Source organism: Rhodamnia argentea, chromosome 6 (assembly GCF_020921035.1).
Source record: "Rhodamnia argentea isolate NSW1041297 chromosome 6, ASM2092103v1, whole genome shotgun sequence".
Taxonomy (NCBI): Eukaryota; Viridiplantae; Streptophyta; class Magnoliopsida; order Myrtales; family Myrtaceae; genus Rhodamnia; species Rhodamnia argentea.
The window spans coordinates 24,385,231-24,400,147 of record NC_063155.1 but is presented as its reverse complement, the minus strand read 5'-3'; the positions used below and the strand labels follow the sequence as shown (position 1 = coordinate 24,400,147).

The 14,917-nt window shown below is 42.9% G+C and overlaps 2 protein-coding genes and 1 non-coding gene across 3 annotated transcripts; 2 read left to right on the top strand and 1 right to left on the bottom strand.

Moving 5' to 3' along the window:
• Nucleotides 1-8,279: 8,279 nt before the first annotated feature.
• On the top strand, nucleotides 8,280-10,094 carry LOC115749431 (chlorophyll a-b binding protein 7, chloroplastic). The gene is made up of 5 exons (XM_030686250.2): nucleotides 8,280-8,434; nucleotides 8,644-8,811; nucleotides 8,914-8,951; nucleotides 9,248-9,762; nucleotides 9,852-10,094. Exons 1-5 carry the CDS (start codon nucleotides 8,313-8,315, stop codon nucleotides 9,867-9,869), a joined length of 861 nt encoding a protein of 286 aa, XP_030542110.1. The 5' UTR covers nucleotides 8,280-8,312; the 3' UTR covers nucleotides 9,870-10,094.
• Nucleotides 10,095-12,566: 2,472 nt separating this feature from the next.
• On the bottom strand, nucleotides 12,567-13,177 carry LOC115749420. Its single transcript, XM_030686234.2, has one exon. It carries the CDS (start codon nucleotides 13,093-13,095, stop codon nucleotides 12,796-12,798), a length of 300 nt encoding a protein of 99 aa, XP_030542094.1. The 5' UTR covers nucleotides 13,096-13,177; the 3' UTR covers nucleotides 12,567-12,795.
• A 1,339-nt stretch (nucleotides 13,178-14,516) lies between these two features.
• On the top strand, nucleotides 14,517-14,597 carry TRNAL-AAG. Its single transcript has one exon. It is a non-coding gene; the product is annotated as a tRNA-Leu (tRNA).
• Nucleotides 14,598-14,917: the final 320 nt, after the last annotated feature.

Here is a 14,917-nt window from a genome sequence, read left to right as displayed (position 1 = left end):
ACGGATGCACACGATTAAGTTTGACCTTCGTTCATCTGCGATGGACCGCGCACATGAGCTTTCACTCTAAGTTATAGCTCAACCTCTCTCCGAGGAACATCGCCGACGAGGGCTTAACGTATGTGGAACAGACCAATTGCATGCATGTCACATTTGACGCAAGAGCGTGGTCAGCGAATATGCTCCAACTAGAGATCACGGGATTAACAACACAAGAAAGCTTTGTGCTATATTAACCACCGGGTTCGTCTACAGCACGATGCGTCATCTTCCCTAACAACTCTTGTCTCGTTCTTCATGCTTTTCTGTTCCCTTCTTATCATTGACTCGCCATTCCTAATCTAGGAGTTAAGAAGACCCTCCTTTGAACTAGAAGTGCTATCCTTTCTGATTGATACCACATTGTCGGCGACGCACAGTGAAAATTCAATACCTTCACTGTAAAACATCCCAACAGGGATTTATTAGATCTGCAGGCTTTCCACCAATCAATCATATAATATGATATCATTTGTTGGAAGAGCGCAGCAAAAGCCCAATACCTTTATCCGAGGAGATCGCTAAGAAGGAGCTTAAATCTGATTTTGTCAACATATCCAGTCGGACTCACATCAATTCAAAAACTTAAGCTAATAAGTAATTAGCCAACTATAATATATTAACTGTTTCGTACCACATTACTTCTCCGATTTGAGACATCTCTAACGCAATTCACATCTCAACGCACATAATATCACTAGTTAAGATCTCCCATTTGGCCAATCAAGCAACCTCAGCTATCGTCTTCATAGAAACCGATTACCAATACCTAGATAGAATAAGAACTAAGATTGGAAAATCTTCGTTCGCTAAACTCCGTCAAAATCAGTAAAATAACGAAAATAATTCACTCAAATAGTCCCGGCATTGGAATTCGTTGCCATCGGTGTCCCAACTAAAAGTCTTGAAACTAAGAGTCGAATTGTAATTTTGTCAAGGTATTTTGAGTACGCGTGTGCGCACTAATGGCAAGCTAAAACGAGGGTTTAGCGTAGAAATGTATCAATTCTCATTCCTTAGCCGTCTTCTCGAAGCATGTAAGCAATGGGGATCGGTGAGAACTGTTCTGCCTAGAAAATTAAATTCCACAGGAGAGGGTAGTAGGGATAGCTGCTTAACGTGCTAAACACGTGTCCAATTCCGTCTATCCCACTTAGTTTTATTTATAATTCTCTTCGGGCGTCGTGCGATATCTTAGTGAGAGGAAGGGCAGGCCAGCCGGCCTTTGAGTGATTGCCAAGACACGTTGTCTTCTCCGCTCGTCAGAAAGGAACACGTTTCAAACTTCCCCACAATACGTGGACCGAAGTCAGCCTTCGGTCAATATTTTCTCAGCAGATTAGGGTTTGGGTGCTCCTGTACAAATCCCAAGTTTCACCATGGTCTTCTGGTGATTTCCTCGTTCTGCCGATTTGATCTTTCGATTTTTCACTTCTTTCCTCACTCCATCACATTCGGAGGAAGGTTTCAAATATAGCATCTCATGTAACCCACGGCGGTCATAGTTAATACGGATATTCGGTCGACTTATAACGATAACTTCATGATTTATGCTCGCTCTCCCTGTGTTTTTGTTTGTTAGTATTCTTTCGTGTGCGAAATAAATGTCAGGCCAAAAATAGAACGCAAGACAAAAAGTGTCCCATCGATATAATTTCGTTGAAGTTTTTTTCAATGCTTGTGTCGTTTAACGAAGTGGCGTGACTTACGGGATAGAGATGGAGACGTCAACTCTTGCACCAAATCGTATTTATCCGACATCGGAACCTAAAAAAGATCCACTCGTTGTTTATTGAAAGGAAATAAAATGGTCCGTTTTACTTGGTCGTAACGTGAGAAGCTAGCCAACTGAGGGATTGGGCTTAGGGTTGCTTCTTGCCCGGCGGTCTTGAGACAGCCTTTACGTGCATGGTAAGTGAAGTTTAACCAACGTCTTTTCGCGAGTTCATCGAAGGTAATTGCTCTTCAAGCTTATCTATAAGCACTTTCAATCTCTCTAGACGCAGCCACCAAGTTCTGACCATATTGAGCCATTCATACTGTAGAAAGAGGGAGAGGCATTGCTTTATCTCGCTAGTAATGTCCACAAAAACAAAACAAAAAATTGGGTCGAAAGTAGTGTCCACACTTACGAATCACTTTCTTGTGTCTTGTTGTCCCGTCGCATAACACGGGACGTGTTAAAGTTTCATATATTACTTGCATTGTCCCGATTAGGGATTTCATATCATATTTGCATAATAGATGATTGTACACGGCTTGATGAAGTTTCTTAACTAAGTTAGTCTCTTCCAATACCTTTAAGAAGTAAATGATGACATGTTAGACCTTAGTTTTATAATCAAATATTTCTATCACATGAATTGATGTTAAGAAGCTTTAGCTTGACGATCTAACAATGCTGTTAGTTATTTATAATCTCACGATCTTCCAATCAATAAATGCTTTATGCAAAACATGATATGAATCTACGGTTAAAATTATACCGTCTCTGACAATCTTGTCAGAAAGATATTTCCCTTGATGTTACTACCCAAGTGCTTTTGACGTAGAGATCACACGAATTAAAACTTTTTAATCTTTTAACATAAGTTCTCGTGATTTCTTTACGTCAAAATGCCAAGGTAGAGCTGCACAAGTTCTTGAATAGTAAGATAAAGTGAGTTAGCATGAATTTTGTTGGGGTCCCACATTGCTCAAGAATCAAAACAAGAGATTATCCAAAACAAGAGATAGGAATGACCAAGTTGATGTTCAAATAATGATGATTAATTATTGTTTAGGTAGATGAGTGTTGAGAAGTGTCCAAACTCCAAAGTATGACATGATTCAATGAGAGAAGACTTTTCAAGAAAAGATAATTAGCCTTCAAAGTTGACGGCCCCTTTTTCAAATCAGGATTTCACTAGAAGTGGCGTCACATCTCCCCCTAAAATGGGAAAATTGTTCGATAAGCCCCAAATCTATTATAATCCCAGATTTTTCAATTTTACAAAAAGAGTCTTAAATTCTTGCGCGAAATTTCACTGTAGTCATTTTAATCAACTTTTGCCGAAAATCAACGACATGATTCGTCCAGTCAAACTTAATCGGAAGGCTCGCATTAAAATTTCGCCTAAAAATTTAGGACTCAGTTAGCAAAATTAAAAAGTGAAAGTCGACGATGTGATACGTTCAATCAAACTTAATTGGAAAGCCTGTATTAAAATTTCGCGTTAAAATTTAGGATTCAATTAGTAAAATTAAAAAGTATTTAGGGCAGATGGGGTAATATTCCCCTCCAGCAAAGACCACACATATGTCACATACAAACAAAAATCACAGAAATATCAACGTTGGATACATATGTAAAGACATATGGGCTGCGTGTATGTGTATGCGGAGCTAGTTGAATCACGCACGTATCAGCGAATTGATCGTAGTATTCTCAAGCCTCGAGTGAATCATCCACCATTTTTCTCACAAGTGCGTCATGCAATTGAGAGCTCCGTTTCATCTACCTCTCAGCTCACGCGTGCCTCGGTCAGACGTTGCTTCCTCCCTAGTGTTGTTAGCGTCGACCATCAAAATATCTCGCATGCCCTAAGCAGCCCATCACCATATTTTTAACTTTTTCTTGTGGAAAGAGAAGTTGATCATCTCTTTCCACAGCTTCATCTCCATGTGTAAGTAAAGGAAGGGGTTTCATGTGGATAACGACGACTCGTAATGATGCAAGGAGGGGCGAGGAGGACAGGGTCGAGAAAGATGCAGACCAAAGCATGCAATGATGACGAGGGGCTCGCTCCTAAACGACTGACATGCTGATGCATCTGCAACTTGGAGCAGTTGAAAGAGTAAAAAATTTAGAACAAAGTTTTTGGGTAGTGGGTAGTAAGCAATGGGCATCCATCATCAGCATCATCATCACATGGTTTGTAGAAAACTCTGTTTTAACGTCCGAGGCGGCGTCTGATGGTTTTGCCTTCCACGCAGAATTCAAGTTTGAAGACGTGTGGGCTTCGGATTCTGGGGCACTACCCATGTGTGGTGTCGACTGTTATAGCTTGCAGGTTAAGTTAGTTTCATTGGCTCACGCTTTCTATTTTTAGTAAAAAGGAGGTTGAAGTAATTATCTCGCTCGAAACTTTGATGAGACATGAGCATCGGAAAGAACCCTAATACCAGGCCACGTCCGCTCGTACATGCTTGATGAGAGAGAGGACTATAGACACTCCGATGCGACATGCATAAGGAAGAGAGAGAGAACACAAAGCACGCCCATCGGTAATTTATTACACTTGCATTTGCTATCGAAATCGAAGATACAGGGAGTCGCTATTACCTCTTGCTTTAGCAATTCGAATCAAGCAAAAGAGGTCTTCACATGTATACGAAAAAGTTTCATAAAGTTTCGATACTGCAGCCTCTCTATAACTCCATACATATCAACCCTTCAAGTCGTTATTAGGGGGCAAATAACTTATGTGATAGCTGCTAATTTTTCGAAATTTGAAATTCGAAAAGATGTGATTGATTTAATGATATCACATCAATAAAACATATGGTGTTGCCGTTATATAAGATACTTTCTTGTTCTTTATACCAAGCTTTCTAAACTACGAACAATAACAATCGTCGAGTAGATACACTCGTGCATGTTACTATGGTAAATAAAGAGAAATTACCAAACATTTACTGTTGGGCAAGTTTTAAAATCCAGGTTAAGCATCTGGTCCCATCCTTGTGTAAGTTCACTTCTCAAGGCCTTACCAACGTAAAAGTTAGGTTTCTTTTGGCCCAGGTGGGTCTTGGGCCTAATCGTCTCCCCTATCACTTCCTCCATAATACCGCAATCGTCAGTGTAAGGTCATCATGATGTCCTAGTCCTCAAAAGTCCAAGAACAAAGTCCCTTTTCCTGCTTCCATCTTCAGGACCGCTGGACACAGTCATCACTATATCACATAATGAAGACTCAATCAACCACTAAGATTCATCCCAACACGTTCATACAAACGAAACCCCTTTAGGGCAACACACGAGGGCCACAAAGCACGTGAAATTGTCCCGGCGAACACGACACGGTGATTACCGGCGACAGGCGCTATCATTGTGCTGGTTATGTTTGCAAGTAAAAAGCTCGCGATCTGGTAATCTACAGACACAAGGCTAAATGATGCTGGATTATGCACGGTGCTCACATGGTTCGGCTGTGCGCGCTTGTTCGCTGCTTTTTAGCCCAACAGAGCAGGCCGAGCACTTGGCAATGATGCCGATTCTTGGTCTACACTTGTTGACCAAGCAAAGGGAGGACTGAGACTAGGAGTTGAAAATGAGGGAAGCATTCTTGGAAAAAGGGGGTTCTAAATGTGCAGCGGCATCATTGCGATTCACAATCATTCCTTACATTTGTAGTAGCCCCTCTCATGCTAGTCTTACGTTAGGTTTTACGACAGTCTCTCAATTTGCCGGTACGTATGATTCCACTGGGAGCACAAATGCAACACCTAATACTATCAGCTCCATACTGTAAATTTAGTTTTGACCCGTGACGAAAGCCCGATACTCAATGGATGTTGACCGGATCGCTTAATGGTACGTATTCTTTAAGAACTCGACAGGCTCGAAAAGTTACTCGTGGGATTTGACCTCGGGCAGAAAGAGGAAATTACTGGAAGTACCATCAAACTGGAAATCGCATCTCTCTTTTCATCTCATGATAATGAAAGGGCATTCAAATCATCCTTACATGGAGAAAATTGTCACTCTTATCTTCTATAAATTTTCCTTAGGAAAGTGCTGTCACTGTACTCCTGCTGAGAACTATATGGATCGTTGCGGTTTAGAAAAAAACGAAACTACGTTAATCATTACGTTAGTATACGGTGCAAATCAACATTTTGCTATCAGCTGGGAAAGTTCATGTCGGAGCTTAAGGAGGTGAGCATGGTTTATGGGTAGATACAGGAACCGGAGAACTCTACATATGGGAACCAGTCCCATTCTAAGTTCTAGTGAAACCTGATCCGGTTCTTGGTGTCATACTTTTAGGAACCTGTACTATGCGGTTTGGTTTCTCGTTCCCACAGGGAACCGAACCGGGAACCGACAATCAAGAACCTACAAAATCCTAAATAATAAATTTAAAAAGTGAACGTTTTATTTAAACTCTTTTTTTTTTCAATAAATAGATTGTCTTAATGATAAGATTATCATCGGTAAATAGAGTTTAAGAGTTGAAGTTGAACGAATATATGTGGTGAGGCTTTTTAATAATTACTTTAGTTAGTTAATAGTAATTTTAATTTGAAACTATTATTAAGTGATTAATCATGTTTGTCGTTTATATTGATTTCGAGTGGTTAAAATTTGGAGCAAAATATTTGTTGTTTATTTTATTTTACGTGTTTATCTTTTATGTATTGTTGCTATTGACAAATGGAAAATTTTATTTTTGTTGTTGCGTTTCACTTTCATTTTACTTAACTAAATGAAAAAATTCGCCGGTTTCAAGTTTCGGGATAAGCAAGGTAAGTTCCAGATTTCACAAAATGAAGAACCGATTTCGACTAGTAGGTTTCAAGTCTCTGTAGAAGCTAGATGGAACCTGAAGCCGCTTACCTCCTAGAGCTTAGGTGAGCATGGTGCTGTGAGAATCAAGAGGCAACGCTTGGGCTTTATAGATTCGAAATAAAGTCGAGACAGCAATGCGAACATGCCAAACTCAATCTCCTATCCATCGGTGGCTTTCGCAAAAGTAAATGAGTGAACGAGAAATGATTAACTCTCCTCCTACTCCCACCTGGTAAGGATCTATTCCATATGCCTAGATTTCTTGCTTGTTAGGTCAAGAGAGATCGAGAGAGAGATGGTGGTGGCGGGTCATGTCTTTATCCACTCGAAAGCAAATGGCTTCTCTCGGTGATGATTTCCTGGACCCCTTGCATGAAGATAAGGATGACGACGTGGTGGGATTACTGTCGTTCGGCTGGACCCCACAAGCTCTACCAGTTAATTCCGACATCGTCAAAGGAGGCCAAGGTGAAAAGGATCGTCCTTGTTTTGAATGGTCGGTGCATCTGCAACCTACGTACGGGGCTTATAGTAAATAAAAACTCGTCGAATAGTATTCTAGCTCGGTGATTAAGAGGCGAACATGTCTCGTCCAGATTAATCACACGATACGAACTTTCAGTATTCCAAATTCAACTCCGCAACTTGGGACTCCTCCTCCTCGCTCTATACTTTTTGTAAGCCGAAGGTCAACGGAAGCGTCATAGTTTTCTCTATTCTCCTGGTTTTTTTTTTTTTTTTGGCTGAGACATCCGGTTTGAGTCTCAACGGCAAAATTGCTGTTTCTGCGAGGGAAGTTGCGTGAGGTTAGAGCAATTACTGAGCAACCCCGTCCCCTGCCCTGTTTAAAACGGGGCCCAACCGTTACTCTGGGCTGATTTAATGGTTATGGGCCTGAGATGAAGTGAAGAAGCAGCCCAATGTCTAACGTCTCTCTCGGTCGCTCGCTCGCTCAGTTTGTTTCTCGAAAATGAATGAGTTTTAAACTCTTGAAACGATGGCTTGTGTCAATTGAAATAATTAGTCGAGAATAAATATTTTCATCATCGACAGCAAATTATATTGCAGAATTTCCATGGATGATGGAAATCTTTTTCGTTCGTCCATTATGGCACGCGATGCAAGCGATCGATTTTTTGAAAAATGTTTGCCAAATAATTTATTTCCGCGAAACAAATGAGCCTAATCAAATCTTTATTTTCAACTTTCTTGTATCTTCTTTCATCATTTTGTATCCAGCTAAGCTTTCTAAACGCACATTATTTCATACCTAGTGCGACCTTTCGATTTGTTCCATCAAAATCGCAATGCCACGTCTCCTTGCTGAAAATTAATCAAACCGCCGGTAACATAGCTATCTTCACAGCATTCGGCAGGAAATTTTCACGTGACTTCCTGTTCCAGCCAAGGTACAAGCAGCCGCATCGTAAATTTTTTCTACTTCTTTTTGCTCCTCATCTACTCGCTACAAACTCATCAACTAGCCGAGATATCCGACCAAGGGTCGGGGGGCATCCTGATTGGCCGGCCACCCGATCCGCCAACGTGAGCCACTAACTCCCAGATATCCAAGGAAGGAATCACTCGGCAGCTTCCACGTGGCAGGTGGAGGGACTCCTCTCAATAGATTCTGCGGCCCACGTGGCAAGGGAGGAGCCAATCAGAGGCCGCCCCTCCTATCCTTTGAGATAAGCCCACGCATACATTAACACGGTTTTCTATGCCCACGGATTTTCACATACGCCCCATATTCCCCGCTCCACCTCTCGCGAGTTATTCAGAGAGAATGGCTTCGGTGTGCGCTTCCTCAGCCATTGCAGCTGTGGCCATCTCCTCTCCGAGGCAAGCTCTTCTGCACTTTAGCTTGGAAAATCTCATAAGATCGTGTATAATATACGCTCGTTATGATATGCATGTGTTTATAATCAGTCATAAGGCGATGAACAATGAATATCATAGGAGATGATTGTTTGGAGAGCTCCAAATGTCGAAATCCCAGCTTTTTATCTTGGGGTTTCTGATAAATGACCATTGCTTGCACGTGGTTTCAGTGGCCAAAAGAATGGATCTTCATTCCTTACCGGCAAAAAGCTGCGCGTGAGCAAGCACACCCCGCCGGCTGCGGCCGCAGGAAGGTTGGCCACCGTTTGCGCAGCGGCGGATCCCAATAGACCTATCTGGTTCCCAGGAAGCGTTCCTCCTCCGTGGCTCGACGGCAGGTTCGCTCCTTGATCATGCTTAATTTATGGCCACTGTTGTGTTTACAACCTAACTTTTAACAAGAAGTCTGATTTGCTGCATTTGAATCACTCTCTGGGCAGCCTCCCGGGAGACTTCGGCTTCGATCCTCTTGGCCTCGGTAAGTTGTAGGAGAGTGTCGATCTAAAGGCATGTGTTCATGTTTGGATCTAATTGACTATCTTATAGTGAGACCAAATTTCTCCATTGACAGTTCATGTAGTAAAGATATTTAGAGAAATTAGGTTGCTTAAGCAATTATTGGAACTTTTAGTAGGATCAAGTGCCTCCAAAATTGCGTCTTGAACACTCCTAGGTCGTCCATAAACTTGATATCTTAGTATACTTTGTCCTAACCTTGTTAGAGTTCTCCAGTTTTGACAAAGATAGTGTCTAAATGGATCTGATAATTGACAGCCTCTGATCCTGAGAGCTTGAGATGGAACCAACAAGCGGAGCTGGTCCACTGCAGATGGGCAATGCTCGGGGCCGCTGGCATTTTCATCCCCGAGTTCCTCACGAAGATTGGCATCCTCAACACTCCCTCGTGGTACACCGCCGGGGAGCAGGAGTACTTCACCGACACCACCACCCTCTTCATTGTCGAGCTCATTTTCATCGGTTGGGCTGAGGGCAGGAGATGGGCCGACATCATCAAGCCCGGGTGCGTCAACACCGATCCCATCTTCCCCAACAACAAGCTCACTGGCACCGATGTTGGGTACCCCGGTGGGCTCTGGTTTGACCCACTCGGGTGGGGGTCCGGCTCGCCCGAGAAGGTGAAGGAGTTGAGGACCAAGGAGATCAAGAATGGGAGGCTGGCCATGTTGGCTGTTATGGGCGCTTGGTTCCAACACATCTACACCGGCACCGGCCCGATTGATAACCTCTTCGCTCACCTCGCCGATCCGGGTCATGCTACAGTTTTTGCAGTAAGCTGAGCTACATCCCCATCTATACTTAAGACTCAATCGTTTAAAGCACTACGTGTTATGACACTTCTTGTGGTGGGTTATTGCAGGCTTTCACACCCAAGTGAGGAAGAACTCGAGAGAGAGAACAAATCGAGATTGAATTGGAAATCCTTTTGCAAAGGAATGAGGATGAGAGAGAAAGAGAGAGAGGTGTGATTATGCAAAGCAAGATTGTGTAATTGGAAAAGAGAGCTTGTATTGACTCTCCTTGTCTAGTCTATAGAACGGTTGTGCAATGTACAAATACCTCTTTGATGAAGTCAGGGCTTGGCATTGATGATTGGGTAGTAGCGAAACTCTCTATGCATGGTGGTACACTTTGCTCTATGGTAAGCGGAAAATGAATAAGCCCGCAACTAACCGGGCATTTCATAAACCATGCAGAAAGACAAAATGGGTTAAACCTGTTCCATTGGGACGAGTGGCTTATTTTTACGTGACGAATTGATATGTTGTACTGCCCGTCTGATCGAATTTGTCCGTCACCAGTTTCTGTGTGAATTTTACGATCACCTAGCAAGCCACTTTATTCCGAGCAACATAGCATTAGAATACCGGAACTCCCTTTAAGAGATTCGGGGCATGGGTCTTTGGTTCAAGTCCGGTTAGTTCTCTCGTCTTTCCTCTACATGTCTTTCGTTGCTCCGATTGTCTTTCCATTAACTGTTAGGTAATGCGTTACACATACATAGTTTGGCCCATTTCCTGATAGCTTATGTTTCCTATGTTAACTCTCTGCAAAAGTTACTCACGCATAGCTAAACTGCAGGCAATGAATCTAAATTTTTGCATATTCTTATCACAATGGGAATTGAGAACTTACCGGAAAAGGCTAAGTGATAGAATCACCCACAGTAACTAATACGGGAAAAGTGTAAAAAAAAAGTCCCAAATCTATTGCATTAGTGCCAATTCAGTCCTAAACTTTTTATATTGATGCTAATTGGGTCTTAAACGTTTTATTCATGCCAATTGAGTCCTAAACATTTGGGTTGGTGCCAATTCAGTCCTAAGATTTTTTGCATTTGTACAAATTGAGTCAATTCGGTCAATTTTGATTAAAAATTACTGACGTGGACGTCGATTGTCCTAAGTGAAACGGTCGGCGTTGATGTGAATATTTTTAATATATTTTTAATATTTTTAAATATTTTATATAATATTTAAAAATATATCCACGTCAGTGCCAGCCATGCCACGTAAGATAATTGACGTCCACGTTAGCGATTGTGGGTCAAAATTGACCGGATTATCTCAATTTATACAAATGCAAAAAATCTTAGGATTGAATTGGCACCAATCCAAAAGGTTTAGAACTCAAGTGGCACCAATAAAAGGTTTACGACTGAATTGACATCAATATAAAAGATTTAGCACTAAATTGGCACAAAAAAAAAAGATTTAAGACTAAATTGGCATCAATGCATTAAGTTTATGACTTTTGTGACACTTTTCCCTAACTAATACATTCAAACAGGTACCTTCGATAAACAAATTCTCTCGTGCGACAAAGGATTGAGAATTTCTAACCGTCGGAAGAAAATTTTCGTATTACAGCGCCTTAGTCGGTAAGATTATCGAAAAAACATGCTTAATGTGCTGCTAGGGTTAGAGAGGATACTCATAGCTTTATCGCCCCTTTGTACTCCCTCTCAGTCGTATCTTGTCAAAGTTCATGACATTGGAAAGGGGGTCAATCAAAGCCCGGTCCCGTCGCTCCGTTTTCCAATTGAGCCCCAACAAGGGAACCCGGAAAGTTGGCCGGAAATTCGATCCGACAGCGATCAACGGCGGGGGCCATTGTTACATGTGATTAGCCGCAGTCTTCTTTCCGAAGATGAAAACAATCAGGGACAAAATCAATCATCTTTTCATATTGGGTAAAGCCCAAGAGGCTCTGCGTTCCACTTCCCAGTTTCCCATTTCTCTCTCTCGAGCTCGGTACAGCCTGGATGGCTTAAATATACATGATGCATCTGCTTTTGAGCAATGCAATTGCAAATGGCTTTCTTTCGAAGAAAAGGTGCTTCCAAATGCGCGAGCTGCCGTCTTGATGATTCGTAACTCTCCGATTCGGGCGACATTTGCCAGTCCACCGCCATTGCTGCCACAACCGTGAACCCAATCCGTCCTCCTATGTTCGCGAATCGCAACTCCCATATCTACCAGTCGTTCCCTAGTCGCTACGGCAATTCATTCTGCAAAACCACTGCTCGAGGCCCCAAACCGGCACTGCCTCACACTCGCATGACGGATCGTCACAGGAATCCGATTTATGGGCATCTAATATGCTCCCGATTCCCTCGATTAAGCATTTGTTAGGACAGATGCATGTTAGAGCTCTTGCCCGAGAAGCAGCACCGTCGGGAGCAAGACCTTATCCAAGCAATGCAGCGTCCACCGGGAGAAGTTGACAAATTGGACAGAACCTCTTGTTTCGTCGCTGGTTCTGGGACGTACTACGCATCGGGGCCGCACCTTAAGCCTTCTTGTTCTTCCTTTCTTCCCAATTAATTCCACAAGCACCGTCGATTTGAATCGCGGGAAGAGCTTCCGCGCACGTAATTTTTGCCTCTCATTCTTTAAGCGCTGAAGCCATTGCAAATTGGCAAAGAGATGCATTCATTCAAAGGTAGAGCGAGAGCCACGCAGTATTGACAACATTTATCTGAAACTGTGAGGAAAACTGGCGGTCGCTGTATGTTAGGAACCTCTGTTCAACAAAATCCTAGCTAGTTACTAAGGTTATGCCGTCGTCGTCGTCGTATAATAATCTGAATTTGCAGTATTCTCGTTTCATTACATCCAAGTATCTTCCCAACTTATGTTACATAACTTAATCTTCTAAAGGAAAGCGAGAGAGAGAGAGAGAGAGAGAGAGAGAGAAAGGGGCAAAAAAAAAACAAATGTATTAGAGACCAGAGTTGCTCTCAGAACTGCTACATATGACCGGAAATATAAGAGTTTACGAAGAAGCCGCCCACGGCCCGCTTAAGACGGAGGAGGAGGGTTGGGACGCCTCACCGAGAGCTGGACCGGGAGGGGCCGACCCGTGCCCGTCCCACCACAGCTGCTGCACGCCATCCGTCCCGAACCGGCGCAGGTCCGGCACCCGACGTCGCCGTCCGACCACCGCGAGCACATGCAGGAGACCCGGCCCGTGCCGTTGCAGGAGGGGCACCGCTGGAAGGGGCCGGCCATGGGCTTCTGGTCCATGACCGACTTGACGAGGACCGCCCCGGCCAACACGCTCAGGCCCGTCGCCAGCTGAGTCACCACGATCGGACCCATTTCGCGACGGGAATTTCTCTGGACGGCGGTGTTGGGTGAGAATCCGAGAGGGGTGGAGGAGGAGGAGAGGAAGCACGGATTCTTTTCGTTCTCCTTCCCGGCGGCTCTGAACGAATAAAACAAGAGTTTATAAGGGGACAGGAAGTAAACGTGGTTACGAGATCGCACACGTAGGCGTGAAAGCGTTTGGTGGCGTACAGTGCAAGTGTTTTTCTTTCCTATTATTCATTTTGGTACGAAAGATGTTATGGGGTGGGCGGTGATTTGCCCTTTGCTTGCTAGCGTCGGATCTCTCGAGATACTCCGGCTCCGTTTCGCTCCCCAAAAAATAAATAATTTAAAAAATAAATTTAACATCGACAATAATTTATATGCAAATACCTTAGTAAGCAACAAAAATATTTATGATTTATTAATTTTTTAGGGGATATAAATAAATATATTTTTTAAAATAGCTTATTTAAATGAGGGCTCCGACCAAAAAATAAAATAAAATGAGGGCGTTGATTTGTCGCCAAGAGCGCCAGTGGACGGACGGTCCAGATGGGAGGGCGGGGGTGTTTGGCTGCAATATCGTATGCCTGAATTTTTTTTGTCCGGGAGCCAACGTCTCGATCGTGATCCTGCCCATGACTTCCACGTCTTTTATTTCGGGGGGGAAAGAGGAGGAAAAATTGAAAACATCCCACGTTTATTCATAGGAGTTTCGTGGGGATAAGGTCACTGAATTCAGGGGAAGAGGATGAATGGATTTGGAGGCAGCTGGCCCAGCGTGAAAGCCCATACACGTTGGGCCTGAATCGCCAGCCACGGATGGCCCGCGTGACAGAGTCGGTGTTTGTAGGTATTTTGCAAAATGTCCCATTCGGGACTCGGGAGGGTTACCATTGGTAGGTCCCACTTGAACTTTCGCGGACTCGGGCTGTCAATTAGTAATTCGATTCTCCAGAGACGTCATTTTGTTAGCTAGTTACTTTGCTGAGTTGCAACTTACAGTACGTTGTAGATCTCTCTTTGAATTGCACGGCCTCTCTCGGGTAGAGTAATCGTAAAAGTTATGTCGAATACTTCGTGAATTCAATCTTATTCCGGTCAATCATAGAGATAAATCAGGTCAAAGATCACAGGGATGAGCCGCGTCAAAATTCGGGATATCTCAAAGAGTGTTAATCACTCTGAGGAGGAGTTATAGGAATGAAATAGAAACCATGGCATGATAAATTTCATGAGTATATGACGTAGGAGACGACCTCAAAATGGTCCTACTCCGAGACGTCTCAGTACCGTGGACGCATTGCGAAGATGATAACAGTTCTGTTGCATTACGGAAGTTTTGTCTTTTTGGGTCAAAGCATGGCGGAAGTTGACGACTCACTCGTAATCTACAAAATTAGTTTTAGAGTGAAACTTGAACCGCAAATGTGGAGATGGCCGAGTTGGTCTAAGGCGCCAGATTAAGGTTCTGGTCCGAAAGGGCGTGGGTTCAAATCCCACTCTCCACATTTTCTTTTCTTTTTTTATCAGCAAAACCACTCATCAAAGCGTGTACTTATTCAGCTTAGTTCGTCTTCGTTTATCCTAAGACCGATCATCAAAATCATAAGAATTCATTATTAATATCCTAAATTAACTATTTTGAAAATTAAACATTGAAATTTATTCAATGCGTCTTTCAATATTTGTCCCTTGGAAGTGTAAAATATATCTTTTTTTATAAAACAACTCTTCACTACCTCAACTTGTACCACGTATCATTGATCTTAGTGATCGGTGTCGAGTGAAAAGGCCGTTGCTCTAAAAATAAAATGAGTAATTATTTTAA

Coding starts and splice junctions, on each gene's coding strand:
- LOC115749420 (XM_030686234.2), bottom strand. CDS start 13,095: ATGGGTCCGATCGTGGTGACTCAGCTGGCGACGGGCCTGAGCGTGTTG.
- LOC115749431 (XM_030686250.2), top strand. CDS start 8,313: ATGCCCACGGATTTTCACATACGCCCCATATTCCCCGCTCCACCTCTC. Junction 8,435..8,643: donor GTGGCCATCTCCTCTCCGAG/GCAAGCTCTTCT, acceptor ACGTGGTTTCAG/TGGCCAAAAGAATGGATCTT. Junction 8,812..8,913: donor CCTCCGTGGCTCGACGGCAG/GTTCGCTCCTTG, acceptor CTCTCTGGGCAG/CCTCCCGGGAGACTTCGGCT.